At 61.7% G+C, this 15,871-nt stretch overlaps 2 protein-coding genes across 7 annotated transcripts in view; one reads left to right on the forward strand and one right to left on the reverse strand.

The window, feature by feature from the left end:
- Nucleotides 1–457: 457 nt before the first annotated feature.
- DAO (D-amino acid oxidase) lies at nt 458–5,730 on the reverse strand. 2 transcript variants are annotated; one of them, XM_026114457.2, is made up of 11 exons: nt 5,585–5,730; nt 5,006–5,226; nt 4,766–4,880; nt 4,300–4,376; nt 4,110–4,175; nt 3,395–3,449; nt 3,034–3,138; nt 2,661–2,743; nt 1,704–1,821; nt 1,479–1,571; nt 458–669 (listed from the first exon to the last, which is right to left on the reverse strand). In XM_026114457.2, the coding sequence occupies exons 2-11, from the start codon at nt 5,197–5,199 to the stop codon at nt 538–540; spliced, it is 1,038 nt and encodes a 345-aa protein (XP_025970242.2). In that variant the 5' UTR covers nt 5,200–5,226; nt 5,585–5,730; the 3' UTR covers nt 458–537. The 2 variants fall into 2 exon arrangements, with proteins under 2 accessions (XP_025970242.2, XP_064377961.1); XM_064521891.1 differs by lacking the exon at nt 458–669 and having other exon boundaries at nt 1,491–1,617.
- Nucleotides 5,731–7,769: 2,039 nt separating this feature from the next.
- Nucleotides 7,770–15,871, forward strand: part of SSH1 (slingshot protein phosphatase 1) — a 43,464-nt gene continuing 35,362 nt past the window's right edge. For 2 of the 5 annotated variants that reach the window (XR_010392017.1, XR_010392018.1), the window contains exons 1-2: nt 7,770–8,116; nt 13,200–13,240. Coding sequence is in view for 1 of the 5 variants with exons in the window: in XM_064521892.1 (XP_064377962.1) it covers nt 8,051–8,116; nt 13,200–13,240 (107 nt within the window). In the remaining 4 variants the exon portion in view is untranslated. Of the gene's footprint in view, nt 8,117–10,051; nt 13,241–15,871 lie in introns of all 5 variants that reach the window. The other 3 variants (XR_010392019.1, XM_064521892.1, XM_064521893.1) reach the window with 3 other exon arrangements.

Genomic DNA, 15,871 nt, shown 5'->3' on the forward strand with positions numbered 1-15,871 from the left:
GCCCCCGTGTCTGTCCCAGCGTGGACCTAAGAGGAGTTACCGTGCCCGATGCGTGGGCTTTTGGGGCTGCTCTGACTTTCCCGGGAGCTTCAGAGCTCCATCCTGCTAAGGAGCTTTCACCTCCCGGGGCAGCTCGCAAATCCCATTACGTGCCGGGTGTCCGAGCAGCCAGCGAGACCTCGGGTGGCACCGGCTTGCTTTCCGATCCGGCCCTGCGCGCAGATGAACCGCGGGGCTGTCGGGATTTCAGCTGAACCCTGCCTGCCCTTTGCGGCCTGATCCCTGGGACACGAGTGCACTTTGCCACGGATAATTAGCCCATTTTTTAAAGCAGTTTTTTCCTCCGTGCAAGCTGCGCCAGGCCGGGGCGGAGGAACCGCAGCCGTCCGGCAGCGACAGACCCGGCAGCGGCCCGAAAGCGAGACGGGGACAAACCAGCCCTGATGCTGCCCGCAGGTCCGAACAGCCCACGTGTGATTTATTTGTGCCTTTCTGCCATCGTTTCTAAAGGAAAACGTCGCAGGGCGAGCGGGCAGCTCAGATGCGGGACCGCGGCGGGCCGAGCTGCTGCTTCTCCTGCAAGATGCCGCCGAGAAGCCGGGCCGCCGCCATGGCGCAGCCCCAGTGGATGGTGATGCCGAAGCCGCCGTGGCCGTAGTTGTGTATCACCTGCGGAGCGGAGGGAGGGGGGGATCGGCACGGGGAGGGCAGAGCGGGGGCCCTGCGGGGCGGCGGGGGGCCGGATGCAGGAGAGCACCACTCGCCCGGCCCCGAACCCCCTCCCGTTTTCCCGCTGCCTTTCCCGGCACGGAGCTGGACGCGGGAGCCTCGGGGGAGCACAGTGCCGCCGTCCCTCATCCCTGCCACCTCCCGGGGCCGCGGGAGATGCTCGGGTGGCTCCGGAGCAGCCTTTGCACCAGCATGAGGAGCTGAGCCCCTCGCACCGGCCGAGGCCGTATAGACACGAGGGCTCACGCTGTTCCTTTAGTGGCACATAAATGAATTCACAGCGTCGCTTTGAGCCACGCTCCGGGCTGTGCCTAAATGCGCTGCTTTCCTTCCAAGGCGCTCTAGCTAAAAATTGAATATGTTCTCATTGCATTTAATTACATTCACAGCCGCCCCCCCCGAGCGGTGAGCTCTCCTTGGGAGCTGCGCAGAGGCACGCGCGTGCAGCCGAACCGAGGCTCTGCTCTGCCGGCGAGCCGGTGCCCGAGCGTGCCGGGGGTGATGTGGCCCTGCAGAAAAGGGCTCTGCCTTTGAACCCGCGCCGTCCTCGCCCTGCTTTGTCTGAACAGCAGCAGCGTGGGGCGATTCAAGGGCCTTCGCCCTGCGTGCGGCCGGGCGGCCGAGCTGCACACGCAGCTTCACCCCTGCAAAGGCGGCTCGATGCACCCGGCTGCAGGAAACCGCGGGAAGACCCGGCTTGTGCTCCCGAGCCCGACAGCGGCCCTTTCCCCCTGCTCGGCGCACGGTACCTCCGCGTGCCCGTGCCCGACGGCCTCCCTCTCCAGGCGAACGCGGGGCCGCAGCGGTCTCAGGCCGCTCCACTCCTCCACGATCGGCGCTTTCTGCAACGCGGAGCACGTCAGCACCGCGCAGCATCGCTCCGCGTTACTGATGCAAAGACCGAGACTCGGTGGTTTGTCCTCGGTGCCCCCCGCCCCGGGTGCATCCGCGGCGGACGACGCGCGGGGACCCACCTGGAGAGCGGGCAGCAGCCGGCAGCAGGACTCCCAGATGGCCCTGTGGTCCCGGGCGCTGTTCTCCTCGCTCCAGTTCCCCGGCTGGTTCACGCCGCCCAGCACGGTCACCTCGCTCCTGCGGCGGGAGCACAGCGGGGGGGACCCGGTGGCGCGGGGAGCCTCGCCGGGGCCGCGGGCTGGTGCAGCCCCGCCACGTGCGGTCTATGGGTGCCCCGGGCTGCAGCGGGGTGCCCTGCACGCGGCGGGGATCCGCTGGATCCGCTGGATGCTCCCATGGAGCCGGGGGCTCGCGTCAGCGCTGGGGAGCGTAAAAACGCCGGCAGCCCCCGAGCCGCACGACTGCTGCCACCAGCCTGGCGTGAGCTAAAGCACCGTGCGGAGGCGGATTTCCACGCAGCCGGGGCTGTGATAAGCAGTCCCTCGGGATACTTTCCTCGGGAGCTGCGAGGATCCCAAGTCGCTATTTACACAGCGGCTTATTGCCTAATCCTGAAACATCAGCGCCATGGGAAGCGCCAGAAATGCAGCATTCGAAACCCTCCTCGTTGGCAGAGCGGAGCAGGTCGCTGCTCTCGGGAGGAGGCGGAAAGGCAGGGAGGGCGCCGGGAGCTCGGGACGCGGGCGCTGCTGCGGCCCCGGGGGTCTCGCCGCTGGCTTTGGTGGGAGCACGGAGCAGCGGTGCCTCCCTTGACCGACCCCCCCCCCCCCCCCCGCAGCCGGGACCTGCTCGAGCGCCCGGCGCTGGCACGGGAACTTGCACGCTTGGCACAGCCGCGTCCCTTTGCAGCCAAAGGAAGAAACCTCAGGCCGGGTGCAGACCCAGGCCTGGCTTAACATCTAAAGCCGTCTTCCTAGAGGGCTGCTGCAGCAAGGACGCGCTATGGACGCCGGCCCAGAACCACGCTGCAGGCAGAGCTTTGCAGCTCACCCGAGCCGAGCGGCACCGCTGCCTACCCGGGTATGATGTAGGGCGAGTTGTAGAGTCCCGACTCGGCGTCGTGAGTCACGACGAAGTGCTTCACCCACGGAGCCCGGACCTGGGGGACGAGGGGGGCAGAGTCACGCGGGGCTGGAGCCCCAGCGCCTGGGGGGCCGGCTGCGCGGTGCCCCCCGGACCGTCATCCTCCTCTCCCGAGCATTATATGTCTATTAATATCGTTAAGCCTCTGGCCTCCCTCCCAAGGGAGAAAATAGCCGGAGACAGGGGGTGTCGCGGCGGTTCCCGTGCAGAGCCGGGAAGTGACGCTGGATCTGCGGGCAGGAGGTTTTTACGTGGCTGATTTTTGCCGGGGAGGAAGGAGGCGATGCAAGTCCTGCCCCGTCTCACCTTTATGACCTGCCCGCGGCCGGGCTGCAGCGCTGGGTCGGGCTGCAGCTGCCCCGCACGTGCCCCGGTGCAGTTGACCACCACGTCCGCGCCCTGGGCGAAGAGCTGCGGAGAGACGGACGCTGCCTTCCCGCGCCGGAGCCGAGCCGCGCGTCCGCGCCGGCGAAACCTCCCCTGCCCATTCCCCGCGGCCGTGCCCGCCCTGGGAAGGAGGTTTTCCCTTCTCCCCTTCACAGCAGACTTTGCATCCTGGAAAACCGCCGCCACATCCCCCTGTGCCCCCTCTCTCCTTGCAGGACGCGCTGCCCATCCGTCCCCGCCACGGCATGCTCCGAGAGCCCGGCCGACGTCCCCCGCTCACCTCCTGGAAAGAGTCGATCTTCTGATGGAAGAACTTCACTCCTCTCTGCGTTAACCTTGAGGAACGAGTTCACTTGTCACCAGCAGATAAGAGCAAACGTACCGTCCCAACCGGCCCTGCCGGGGCTCTTTGCTCGCTGCAGCAGACGTCCGTGGTCTCCTCCAGGGATCTTGAACGGTCCCCAGCCGTTAGCTCGGCTCCCGATGGCCCAGGGCTGCTGCCAGCCAAGGGTCAGCCCAGCTAAGCCCGGCCCCGACTCCAGGCTTAGCCGTTTGGTTGAGCCTCCATTGCACGTTAGCACAGCAAGACCCAAAGCCCCGAATATTCCCGTAGCTAAAGCCACCAAAGCTCAGCTGTGTCTCAGAAGCTCCATCCCCACGTGTCCTGCGATCCCTGCTTATGCAGCACACGCTCTCGGGCCCGTGGCGAGGTGACAGCTCGCTCCCTGGGGACAAGGCGCCAGGACAGAGCCCACGTCCCCGCGACCACACTGGCCCCGGAGCTCAGCCCTGGCCCCGGCTCTTCTCTGCACCCCCAGATCGCCCAGCAGCTCGGCGCCGGAGAAGGCTCGGGGTGGCCCTCCGCGGGGAGGATGAAAATCCACGCCTGCCTCCCCTGCTCAGGCAGGCGGATAAATTAGGCAGAAAAAGGTGGTTCTCGCTCCTCGGCCTCGGCTGGCGGCAGCCGTGGCGCCCGGCGGCCCCGAGGTGCTCACCTGCGGGTGAGCCACGGCAGATAGCTCCTGCCCTCCAGCATCAGCGCCGTGTTGAACCAGCCGTAGCTGCAACCGAAGGCGGAGAGAGGAAACGGGCCGGGTTTGCAGCACCGTTGCAGACATCCCACGTCGCCCGCCCCGCTGCGCCCCAGCCGCCGCCTCCGCTGCTGGGAAACGGCACCGGCGATACCTGTAGCCAGGGAAGAGCTGCAGCTCCTTTGGCGTCAGGGTCCTAAACCCCAGGACAATGTTTTTCCACGATGGGTCCTGCAAAAGGGGGAAAAGTTCTCGTGGACAGACTTTGATCACCGCAGTCAACCCGCAGCGCCGGCGCGATGTCGGGAAGGAGCCGCGGGAGAGCGATGTGCGGACGTCCTGGCTGCGCAGCCCCGCTCCAAAGGGACGAGGGCTGCGGCAAATCCCAGACCTTCTGCAGGCAGCCTGCACCCTCGGAGGGCTCAGCCCTCACTTATGCAGCTATTGCATTGAGGGAACCAGAAAACCTCGAGTCCCAGGCAAACTGCTCGCAGGACGAACTGCAGGAATTACGTGGAAGGGTTTGAAGCCTTGCTTAGCACGGGATACAAACGTGCCCACCCCTGCGCCGCCCTCCGACCCGGAGCCCTCCTCACCGCCGTCTGCAACTCGCTCCTTACCGGAACGGGCTGTTTAAAGAGGTTGTAGCCAGAAACGAGGAAAAGTCCCATTTCCTTTGCTTCCGGCGAGCCCAGGTGCCCCAGGAGGTAGTCGAAGGTCTCCTTGTTCCAGAGCCTAGGATGAAAACCCGGCGGCCGTGGCTCTGCCGGCTCCCCCGGCCGCGGCCCTGGCGAGGGGGGTCCCGGGGGCCACCCTGTCCCCGCGCCGCCCCGGGGGCCGGCGGCAGCCCCCGCACTCACGTCTCCCGCAGGTCGCCGCTGCCGTGCGCGTAGGGCTGCCAGAGCCCCGCGGCCCCGTCGCTGGTGGTGCGCGGCGTGTAGCGGTCCGCGTAGACGGCGAGCTCCAGCGACGGCACCAGCCAGCGGTACTGCTCGTGGATGCACAGGGCGGTGGAGAGCCCGATGACGCCGGCCCCGACGACGGCGACGCGCATGGCTCGGCTGCAGCGCGGGACCCGCTCCTGCAAGACCCGAGATGCTCTCGATTCTGGCGAACTCGGGACTGTGGTTGCACTGGGATGAGGTGCAGCGCGGCGCCTCGGCCGTACCCCCGGCCCCGCGCGGGACTGCCACCTGCCCGGGCTGCGGATCAGCCGTCGGGACCGTGACGCACCGACGGTGCCAGGCTGCTCCCCACCTGCTGCGGCTTTACAGCTTACGGGTAGCAGGAGTTGGTGCTGGAAAAGCCTCCTTGCCTCCTCGGCGTGCAGCACGGACGAGCACCGGCCCATCCCCGCAGCAGAGCCGAGGGGACAGCTGCCTCCGCAGCTCTCCAGCCGGTCAATAAATAGCAAAAACGCACCTTTTCCAACAACCCACCTCCAGATTACGTGGTCCTCAGGGCAGTCCCCACAGTTCCCCACGACTTCTGCAGACGACCTTCTCGATGCAGCTTGTTTACAGCCCAAAAAGCCATCGGCAGTCCAAGGTCTAAGTGCAGCGGGCAGAGGGCTCGCGATCCGCCCCCGGCGCTGGGCATTGGGGTCAAAGTCTGTGCCAAGGGAGGTCCCGCCGCGGAGGCTGGGCGCCCGCACCGGCCGGCCCCGTGCCCACAGCGTGCCTGGAAACCTGCCCGGGGCCGCCGCTCCGGAAGGGAAAGGGGGTCACCATGGTCCTTGGTGAGGGGCCACGGTGGCACTTGCCTCCATGGGGACTTCGCTGCTGGGATGGAGGAGACGGGACCTGGCGAGGGGATGCACGGCCAGGGGACGGGGCTCCTTCTCCCCGGATCCAGGAGAAGCCGTGATGCTTCGGGCTGGGTTTCCATGCTGCAGGAGAGCCCTGGCCCTCGCGTCCTCCGGACGGACGCCCCGGAGCTGCACCGCCCGCGCTGAAGGCTTCAAGGGCTTCATTTCTCATTTTTAAGCTGCTTCTCCCTTCCTGAACCCCGTCTTGCATTCTGGGCTGACGAGACAAGGTTTCCCTCTGTGCGGATGCAATTCCCGCCGGGAGGCAGCCCTGGAAGCACCGGCAGCGCTTGGACGGAGCTGCCGCAATTAGGGATTTTGGCGAGGGCTGCAGGAATGGCCTGGGGCTTTTGTGAAAGGGGCAACGAGGGTAAAAGGAGCGGGAACTAATCTGCATGGCTGACTTTAAAACATGTATCTGGACTCCTGGGCGCAGGATTTCCGTCCGGGGAGGGAGGCGGTTTCTCCCAGCACTGCCAGTGGTTTTATCGGGAAGGAGCCCGCAGCCTGGGGATGCCACAGCAGACGGGCACCCGGCAGCGGGGCCGCAGCCGCGCGAGGGGCAGCGGAGGGACCCGGGCCACCAGCAGCCGAGGGCTCCCGCGGCCGCGGCGAGGGCGGGTTACGTCTGCAGCCCCACGCGGCTTCAGCGCCCGGTGCCGCTAACGCTTTTGCTAGCAGAGCACTGCCCTGCGGCACCCGGCCGCGTTTCGGGGGCTCCCCTCCAGCCCGGGGGAGACGTGTGCGCCCTGATGGGGGGCACCGCATGCCCCCAGGGCGCCCCGGGCCGCGGCAGCCCCACGCTGTGACACCCGGCCCCGGCTTCCATGGGGCCGTCATGCAACTCTGTATTTCCCCGTCGTGTTGCAGAGACGGAGGGGGAAAAGCGGTCGCTCCAGGGCCTGAATTATGTACAGTGCTTTATGTACCATCACCAAGGCCTGTTGCAGGAATCACCCTACTCCTCGCCTGCCTCTTGCTTTCGGCACCACTGACCCCTCGCGCTTTCCTCAGGCTGGTTGCGACGCCCTTCTCCGCTGCGGTGCTGCCAAACAGAGATGCTCCGGGTGCTTCCCGAAGCCCTCGAGCACCCTTGGGCCGGCTCCCATGGCCGGGGGGCTCCCGTGGCCAAGGGCCTCCTGCAGCCCAGGGGCTCCCATGGCTGGGGGACCCAGGGACTGGGGGGCTCCTGCGGCCCAGGGGCTCTGGTGGCCAAGGGGCTCCTGCGGCTGAGGGGCTCCTGTGTCCCAGGGGTTCCCGGGCTCCTGTGGCTGGGGGGCTTCCATGACCAAGGGGCTCCTGTGTCCCAGGTGCTCCCGTGGCTGGGGGTCCCCCCCGCCCAGGGGCTCCCACAACCAAGGAGCTCCAGTGGCCCAGAGGCTCTGGTGGCCCAGGGGCTCCTGTGGCTGGGGGGCTCCGGCAGCCCAGGGGCTCCCACAGCGAAGGGGCTCTGGTGGCCAAGGGGATCCCACAGCGAAGGGGCTCCCAGGGGCTCCTGTGGCTGGGGGGCTCTGGGGGCCAAGGGGCTCCTGCAGCCCAGGGGCTCCCATGACGGGGGGCCCCCCTGGCCCAGGGGCTCCCATGGCTGGGGGGCTCTGGGGGCCCAGGGGCTCCTGCAGCCCAGCGGCTCCCGCGCCTGGGGGTCCCCCTGGCCCAGGGGCTCCGTTGGCCCGGGGCTTCCCTGGGCCCAGGGGCCCCCCTGGCGCGGGGGCTCCGGTGGGGCCGCCGCGATCCGCTCGGGGCTGCGCCTCCCCGGCCGCCGGGGCTCTCCGGGCGCGCCCCGCGGCACACGCAGCGCCGGCGCCGGGCAGGCCGCTTCGGGCCGGGCCAGTCACGGGCGCCGCCACCGCGGGAGGACGGTGACGCCTCCGGCGGGCGCCGCAGGCCGCGGCAGAGGCCTCCGGCGGGGGCGGGAGCGCCGGGCGCCGCCGCCCCCGCGCCGGGGCCGCCCCCGGGCCGCCGCAGCCCCTCCCCGGCGTGCGGGCCGGGCGGCGGGCGCCGAGGCTGCGCAGCCGGCGGCGCGCATGGAGGCGGCCGGCGCCCCGCCGCCGCCGTTGCCGCTGCTGTAGCCGCTGCTGTAGCCGCCGCCGCCGCCGCCATGGCGCTGGTCACGCTGCAGCGCTCGCCGACCCCCAGCGCCGCCTCCTCGGCCAGCACCAGCGAGGTGAGCCCGGCCCGCCGCGCCCCGCAGGCCGCCGCCGCCGCGGGGGGAGAGCGCAGGCCCCGGCGGGGGAGGCGGCGGCGGCGGGACCGGGCCCCGCGCCGGGCAGCGCCGCGGGGAGGGCCCGGCCTCGGCCCCCCGGGCCCTCACGGCCTCCGGCCTCTCGCAGCCCCCGGCCCTGGTCCCTCCGCGGCCCCCCCGCAGCCCCATGGCCCTGTTCCCCCCCCCCCCCCCCAGCCCCGCTTCACGCCCTGGTCCCTCACAGCCCCGCGGCCTTGGACCCTCGCAGCCCCCGGCCCGTCGCCCCTGGCCCCCCAGCCCTGCCTCCCTCCCTGTGGCCCCAGCTCTGCTCCGTTCAGCCCCCCGGCCCCACACCTGCCCTCCCTGCCCCCCGCAGCCCCACGGCCCTGGTTCCTTGGAGCCCCCCAGCCCCGCTCTGCCCCTGGCCCCCCCCAGCCCCATGGCTCTGGTTCCCTCTCCCCCCCCAGCCCTGCTTCACACCCAGGCCCTCACAGCCCCATGGCCCTGGTTCCCTCCCCCCCCCCCAGCCCTGCTTCACACCCAGGCCCTCACAGCCCCATGGCCCTGGTTCCCCCCACCCCAGCCCCACGGCCTCAGACCCTCACAGCCCCTGGCCCCACAGCCCCAGCCCTCCCTGCCCCAGCTCTGCTCCATTCGGCCCCCCAGCCCCACACCTGCCTTCCCAGCCCCTTCCCCTCGCAGCCCCCTGCACCCCGGTGCTGCCCCGGCCCCACTCCTGCTGCAGCCCCGTTGCGGCCTCGCAGGCCCCACCGTGCCGCCAGGTCCCGGATCGGCCCCCCACCCGTGGCCTCACGCTGGCTGCGCCCCCGCTCTGCCCCACCGCGGCCTTGCGCCCCGTCCCCTCCTCAGCCCACGCGCGGTCCCGTTCCCCAGACCGTCGTCCCTGTCCGCTGCCCTCCAGCAGCTTGGGCTTGCTCAGTCCCAGGGCGGCCTGCCCCGCTCTGCTTTCTCTCAGCTACATCTGCCCCTCAGCAGCACGTTTCCACGGGGCAGCCTGGGCTTGCTGGCCCCTCGCCCCGTGCGTGCTCCCTCGTCTCCTCCTCCCTCCCGGACGCCCCGCGCTGCTGCCACTCGCGGTCTCGGCCCCAGGGATGCTCTGCCCGGCTGGCCACGTCCTCGCTGCCTGTGGCACGCTCTGCGTCACGCCTCTGCGCCCGGGCGGCCCGTGCTGCGACGGCATCGCCTTTTCCCACGCGCTGCAGCGAGGGGAGCCCAGGCCCGCTGCTCCCTGTGGCCCCCCAGGACCGTCCCCCTGGTCTCCCCATGCCACCACCGCGCCGCTCTGCAACGTGCCTGCACCGCGCTCTGGGCCCTGCACGCGCCATGTGTGACCCGCTGCCCCCGTAACGCTCTTCTGTCCCTTCCCGGCCCTGTCCTCTCGTGTTTTTTCATGGCACCCTCTGTATCCTGGCTCTGCTGCGCTTCTCTTCTGCCTTATTCCCCCTGAAACTCGCTCTGCTTCTGCCCTGATAACCCCGTTCCCTGCCGGAGGCTTCGCAGCCCGGGGTAGCTATGCCCTCGTCGCAGTTCCCACGTGCCATCCTTTGGTATATTTTTCGTCTTCCTTGTGCATCCCTTTTTTCCCCGCTTGTAGCCTGACTCTCTTCTGTGCCCCCCCAAAGACAGGCGCAGGGTTTTTCTCCCTATCCTTCCCATGCATCCCTCTCTCCCCCTCCTTCCCTCCGGCGTTGCTGCCCTTGGCTTCGCCCCGCGTCCCTTCCCCGCCAGGTAAACAATCCTATTTGTCACCTGTCAGGCCGCTGCGGCTCCCCCGATTAGCGCATCCGAGCGGGGGGGCGAGCGCTGCGGGGTCCGAGGCTCTCCCTCGCCGGAGGTGCCGGGCTTCGCTCGGTGCCTCCCGCGTCCTGGGCAGTGACTCATCCCTTCCTTCCCCAGCTGTTCTGCTCTGGATCCATGCTGCGCAGTCTGGGTTGCTGGAGCTGCAGGGAGAGCGTGTTCGAAGCGTGTTGTGTTCATTGAGAAACTTGGAGAAATTACAGAGATATTTGTGCTTTTCAATGATTTCTTTTTTTTAAGGAATTTTTTGGGGTTCTCTTTTAGACAGATCCCATAGCTTAAACTATGGAAGGGGACGAGATCTACTGGTCATCTGACCTACACGAATGTAAATGAGCTGTAACCCTGTTGCAGGCAGTGGCATTAGGCTGGATTTAGACTGGTGCAGGTGGAAAAGGAATCAAAGTTGTATGTCTCTACCTTTTCGTATGTACCTGCACGAGGTGCTGCATTGTATAGGAGCACTGTCTTTGTTTATTTATTTATTTTATTAGGGTCACCACAGAGATTTCCCTTTCCCTTGCCCAAGCCTCGCGCCTGATGTGGTCCAAGGCGAGGCGCTTGCGGGTACTGGTGGGGCAGATGTGCCTTGGGCACCCCGGGGAGGGCATCAGCGCCTGTTCTGTTTGGATGGTCCTTTCTGGCATAAAATTCCATGAAATTATAAACAGTCCTTTTGAAAATTAAACAAGTTGTTTTTCTTTTTATAAAGTTAATGTAAAAGAAAAATCCCATCAAGAAGTACTAATGTTTCCCCTGATCTTTTATGATCTTTACTGCAAGAACGGATTTACAAGCCCTTCAGGGTTTGAGCCTCTGAAAAACTATTAGAAGATTTTTAAAACAGAAAATGATGGCCAAATATCTTTGCTAATTGTAAATCTTTTGCATCCTGTCATAACCCATAAACCTGAAACACTTTATAAAATGGATGCTGCTGTCTTCAAGAGCCTTGCAGTCGTGCCAACAGAGCATGCCAAGAATTTAGGGGTGTTTTATCTGAGGAGAAAATAGTTAATGCACGTTTGCAAACTTGCGTGCGCTCAGCTAGCTCAGCTGCCATCTCGCTTCCACGCCCGGTCCTCGGGGTGCTGGCGTGGGGCCGCTTGCTGCAGCTCCGGAGCAGACCGCTGCTGGTGTGCAATGCAACGTCAAGCCTCGGAGGGATGTTCCGGCCAAAAAGCCGAACCTCGTTGCTGAGGTTTCTGCTGTCTGCACCCTGAGTGCTTCTGTCTTGTTTTGGTTTTACCGCAGCCTTTTAAATTAAAATAAAAGGGCGGTCAAGTTGAATCCAGGTCAGCTCCTGCAAAAGATGAGCCTGGAGCAGACTCGGAGACGGTCTCTGCTGTGGAATCTCAGCTGATGATTTTTGTGATTTCACGGTCGCATTTGTTTAGAAAAGTTTTTTCTCCCCCCTGTTGCTATGTGACAGACCCAAACAAACACGAGGGCTGCTTGGGGAAGGCCAGAGCCCTGCCGGGCCTTCCCAGGGCCGGGGATCTGCCCTCCGAGGAGGCTGGGGACGCCTCGCCGCTCGCTCCGCTGCCCCATCGGCGGGAGCGCTGGGGCCTGCCTGGGGCTGCACTCAGCTGTCTTCAATGCACAATGTAAACAAACTAAAAATAGAGGCCGTATATTGTTTTTTCTCCAGCTCTCCATCAGCTGCAGTCATTTTACATGGGATTTGTGCACCTCTTTTCCTCCAAAGGGCCATACTGTATATCTGACATCCGGGCTGCGCAGTTGCATTTGTTTTCCTCCAGCGTTATTTGTTCTCGTGCACTGAGGGGGATGTGGGACATCCTAGTTCCTGCCCGCGTGTGCACGCACACACTCAACACTTTCACCTTGAATGTTTTACATGACAATATTTGCTTATTTTTGAATTTTACAAAACCACTTGGAATCAAGTAACCTTGTTGTAGCCCTATTTGATGTGGGTTTTAAGCTGTGCTGTTGTGCATAACAAGATGTGCCCTGAGTACTAGACCTGAGGGAACCTGATTTCTTGCAGATTTGTGTCTCTCCAGGTTACGTAGGCTCTGGTGTCCAGTACGTTGCAAGTTTGAAGGCTTTTCCTTGCTGCGGGACCATCTCTGAGGTCTCTGCTTTGCGAGCTCTCTGAGATCTAGCAGACCAGCCTCCCCGGACAACCTTTTGCTTTGAAGGGATACCGCCTGGACTTTTCCATCTAGTCATCTTTGGAAGAAATTAGCCACAATATGATTTTTTTTCTTTTTTAAATAGGTTTTGTCCAAAAGTTACTAGAGAATTTGAAGGATGTGGCTGGAAAGCAGAGCTATGTGAAAGTGTTTCCCTGGAAAAGCAGGCTTAAGTTGGCTAGTATGCTTCTATTTTAAGGAAAGTAAATGATAGTTAAGGGTCAGTAATGTCACCCAAACAGCCAAATTTGTTTCCAGGTGCAAGGTTTCTGCTAGTGTCCAGGGAAGAGTTACTGTTTTAATAAATCCCTGCCATTAAAAATAGCGTATTTATCAGGAATGCTGCAGATGTAGACCTCCTGATGGCTGAGCAGTCCCAAGGCATCTTCCCAGCCTCAGGACATGTCTCCTGCCATGGGTCAGGAGCCCGCTTTCCAGGCAGAGGTGGACCTCGTCGGCGAGGTGGCAGCTCAGGGACTGTGGAGGAGGCTCTGCTGGCTGGTGAAGGCTCCCCTGGACCCAGGGAGCTGCGGATTCGTGCCGGGTTGCTGCCTTGAGGCTTGGCCAGAAGAAGGCTGGGGTTAAGCTGCTGGAGGCTGGGACAGAGACGGGGCTAGGCAGTTTTGGCTGCATCCACTGGAGGGCACTTGTGCTGTCGCTGCACACCATGAGTTGCAGCATTAATTTATGCCTGACTCTTTGTTAACAGTCTTTCACTTAGGACAGATTCTGCCCTCACGTGTGCACTTAGTAAGAGTGATATGTGCCGCCTTGGTGACGTCTAGGTTTGCGATCTTTAAACTGATCTGCGCTGTAGGACCGGCTTGCAGGATTAGGGCCTAATAGCTTTAAAATCCCTGTGAGCCCCTCTGTCACCCAGCACTGGGTGCTGATTGCTTATATGGTTAGGGAATCTCACTTATCCCTGGAATCAGTGAAAAAAATAATCCCCTCCCACCAAACAGCCACCCAAACCCTTTTATTGCAGTGATTGCACCAGCGATGGTGCGTGAGGATCTTTTGAAGTTGTAATATGGCAACGAACAGCATGTAACTTGCTCTGTATCCTTCTTTTCTCCCCTCAGCTGGAGGTTGGCAGTGATGAAGAACGTAAATTAAATGTGAGGTAAGCAGAACCACTCCGCTCTAAGCATTGTTTCCACTCTTGTTAATTGTCTGCCATGTAACTTGCTTCTGATCTTCGGCCAGGACCCGAACAGAGCTTGGGCCACGAGCAGGTGTGGTTGCCTGGAGTGCATTGCATGGTCAGGCCTGCAGCAAGCAGGGATCTAGACACTGGGGATGGTCTTTCCTTTATCGGTTTAGTTTTGAGACAAGCATTTAATGAACTGAAAGCATAAAAGAGGGCTTGTTTTTTTCTTGTTGGGTAGAAACTGGAAAATTGCTCATCAACTGTGGCCACAAAACTGTTTTCTCAACATCTGTCTTCTCTGCAGCTCTGAGACTGGGGATTCGGAGGGCTGCACTCCTAGGATGGGGAGGGAAGAAAGCTCTGTTCGTTCCTGGGTACTCAACAATTAGGAATTTGACTCGGCTGTTGGGAATGTATACAGCTGCTCGCTTCAGGCAGGGACGAAAAAGAGGAAGAGGGCGCTGAGGTGGCCTGACGGAGACCAGAAAGGCCCCTCTTGCTGAGGCCGTGCAGAGATCAGGTCGTACCAGTAAACAGGAGCATTGCTCGGGCGCTGGAGCAGGGTCTCTCCCTCCTGCTACCTGCACCCTGAGTGCTCTGGTACCTAAGTGAGCTTGGTGGGACTCCAGCCTCATGGGGCTCTGAGCGATTAGATGGCTTGTTCTCCCTAAAACCAGCCCTGGCAGACAGCTCTCGCCCCCGGACCTGTAAACCACAGTCCAAGAGAGAAAGTGTGAAAACACCGCAGGGGTCCCACAGGCTTGTGCTCTTCTCCTTGTTACTGCTTCCTACCTTAATTATCCTGGTTTAAGATAAAAGCAAAACCACTGCTGCTGCTGCTGCTTGGAGTTGTTGTTGTTATTTCCGTCCTTTTTTTGAGACGTACTGCTTCAGAGAGAGAAAACTGTGAGATGCTGTTGGCAGTCAGCTTTCTGTCACAGCCTGATGGATCAGCCAACTGATCCTAGGATAAAGCTGGTCTGATACTGAGTCTTGTAACCTTGCAGTACCGAGAGCAGTGAGTCAGGGTATGGACCACCTTTATCCTGCAAGTGAGTCAGAGAGCAGAAAAATCAAAACCTCTTCGTGGAGTGGGAAGGTGTCAGGTCTCTCCGTTCCCACCTTTCCCGTGTGTCGCAGGGGTGATTTGGCACGGCCGCAGCCTCCTTGGGGAAGGCTGACACGTGGTGGCTGGTCCTGCTTGTGTACGTGTGTGTCGGAAGTGCTGTATGGTTGCTGCGTGGTCTCCTATGTCCAGATGTTCTGATAACAGTCCGTAACTTCATTCATTAGTTTATTTTCTGGAGAATGCATTTTGCATCAGTTAAAGCACAATTCGGGATTCCTGGTTCTGCTCCCAGCTTGGCTGTGAGCTCGTTGTGCAATTCAGGGCTCAAGTTGGAACCCACCGAAGTCATGAGTAGCAACACATCTTTAATTTCTGTGCTCTTTCCAATGTTGTATTAGATAGTAATATTTAGTCTACCAGCGTCAGTACGAGAGTCTCTTCTTGTGTGTAAATGGCTCTTCTGAAAGAGGAAATACAGCTTCACTCCTCTTGATTACAAATGGACTCCATGGCAATGTAAAGATAAATCGTTGGGACAGCTCTGGTTTTGAGGGCTTCCTTCAGTCAGTCTGTCTAGCCTTTTTGCAAATCAAGCGTTTACATCCATCCTGGGGGTGTGGATGTAATGAGGTGGGACTTAAAAGGTGATACTTTTTTTCACTGGCCATTAAAAAAATGGTGCAACACTAACTTTATATACTGAGATCCCATTAACTCCAGCCTCCTGGGGCTACTCTTGCCTACATGATTTTCAGGATAAGAATCTGATAATTAAATCGCTGGATAGACCTAGCGAATAGGATGGCTCTCGTGCAGAGCCGTTCCTGGACTCGGGGGGACACAACCAAGGACTGAGAAAGCTTGTGGCACTAATGTGGGCATGGCTTAGATAATAAATGAAGTTCGTCTGCACAGAGGGGTAGGTAGACTTTTTTTTTTTTCCCCTCTCTCCTTCCTGCCAGCAGCTGCAGTAGAACAGTTTACTGAGACTCTGCCCAGTGCCCATGGGGTGGCAGAATTGTTCAACTTCATTGTTCTGCTTTTGCAATAGCTGGAAGTTCAGGCCGTGTCCTCCGAAAGAAGTGCAGGAACTGCCTGTGATGTTATTTGTGAATCTCTAAATCCTGGACCAGCCTGGGTACGGACGTACGTGAGAGCCGTGCACGGTTACGTGTGCCCTGCCTGCGTGCAGGGGTCCGCAGGGCAGCGCGTGACTTTGTGGACCTCGAAGATCCTAATGGTTAGAAGAAGGAAGAGTTGTTGGAGACAGGAGCCCGTCTTGCTGCTAGCTCAAGCTGCGCTTCATTGATACGGGATGAATGTGCTATTACACATTTATGACATGACATTGTCATCCACTTGCTGAACAGATTATTTTCACTCACTCCAAAATTTCTGAGGATTTTCATTCTAGACTGGGTAGCTGGGTCTGGTTATATGAACGACCTGTGTGTGTTGGGGTGGGGGTAGGTTTTTTTTGGTCTGCTGCTCATTCCGCTTTCTGCTGAATGCTTGGAGGAAGTGTGGTCTGTGTC

Source organism: Dromaius novaehollandiae, chromosome 17 (assembly GCF_036370855.1).
Source record: "Dromaius novaehollandiae isolate bDroNov1 chromosome 17, bDroNov1.hap1, whole genome shotgun sequence".
Classification (NCBI taxonomy): Eukaryota; Metazoa; Chordata; class Aves; order Casuariiformes; family Dromaiidae; genus Dromaius; species Dromaius novaehollandiae.

What these genes read in the sequence shown, in the direction of transcription:
- DAO (XM_026114457.2), bottom strand. Translation starts at nt 5,199, where the DNA reads ATGCGCGTCGCCGTCGTCGGGGCCGGCGTCATCGGGCTCTCCACCGCC. An exon ending in CAGCTCTTCCCTGGCTACAG is followed by an intron (nt 4,176 to 4,299) that starts GTATCGCCGGTG and finishes CTTCGGTTGCAG; the next exon opens with CTACGGCTGGTTCAACACGG. An exon ending in GGCTGCTGCCCGCTCTCCAG is followed by an intron (nt 1,572 to 1,703) that starts GTGGGTCCCCGC and finishes TCCGCGTTGCAG; the next exon opens with AAAGCGCCGATCGTGGAGGA.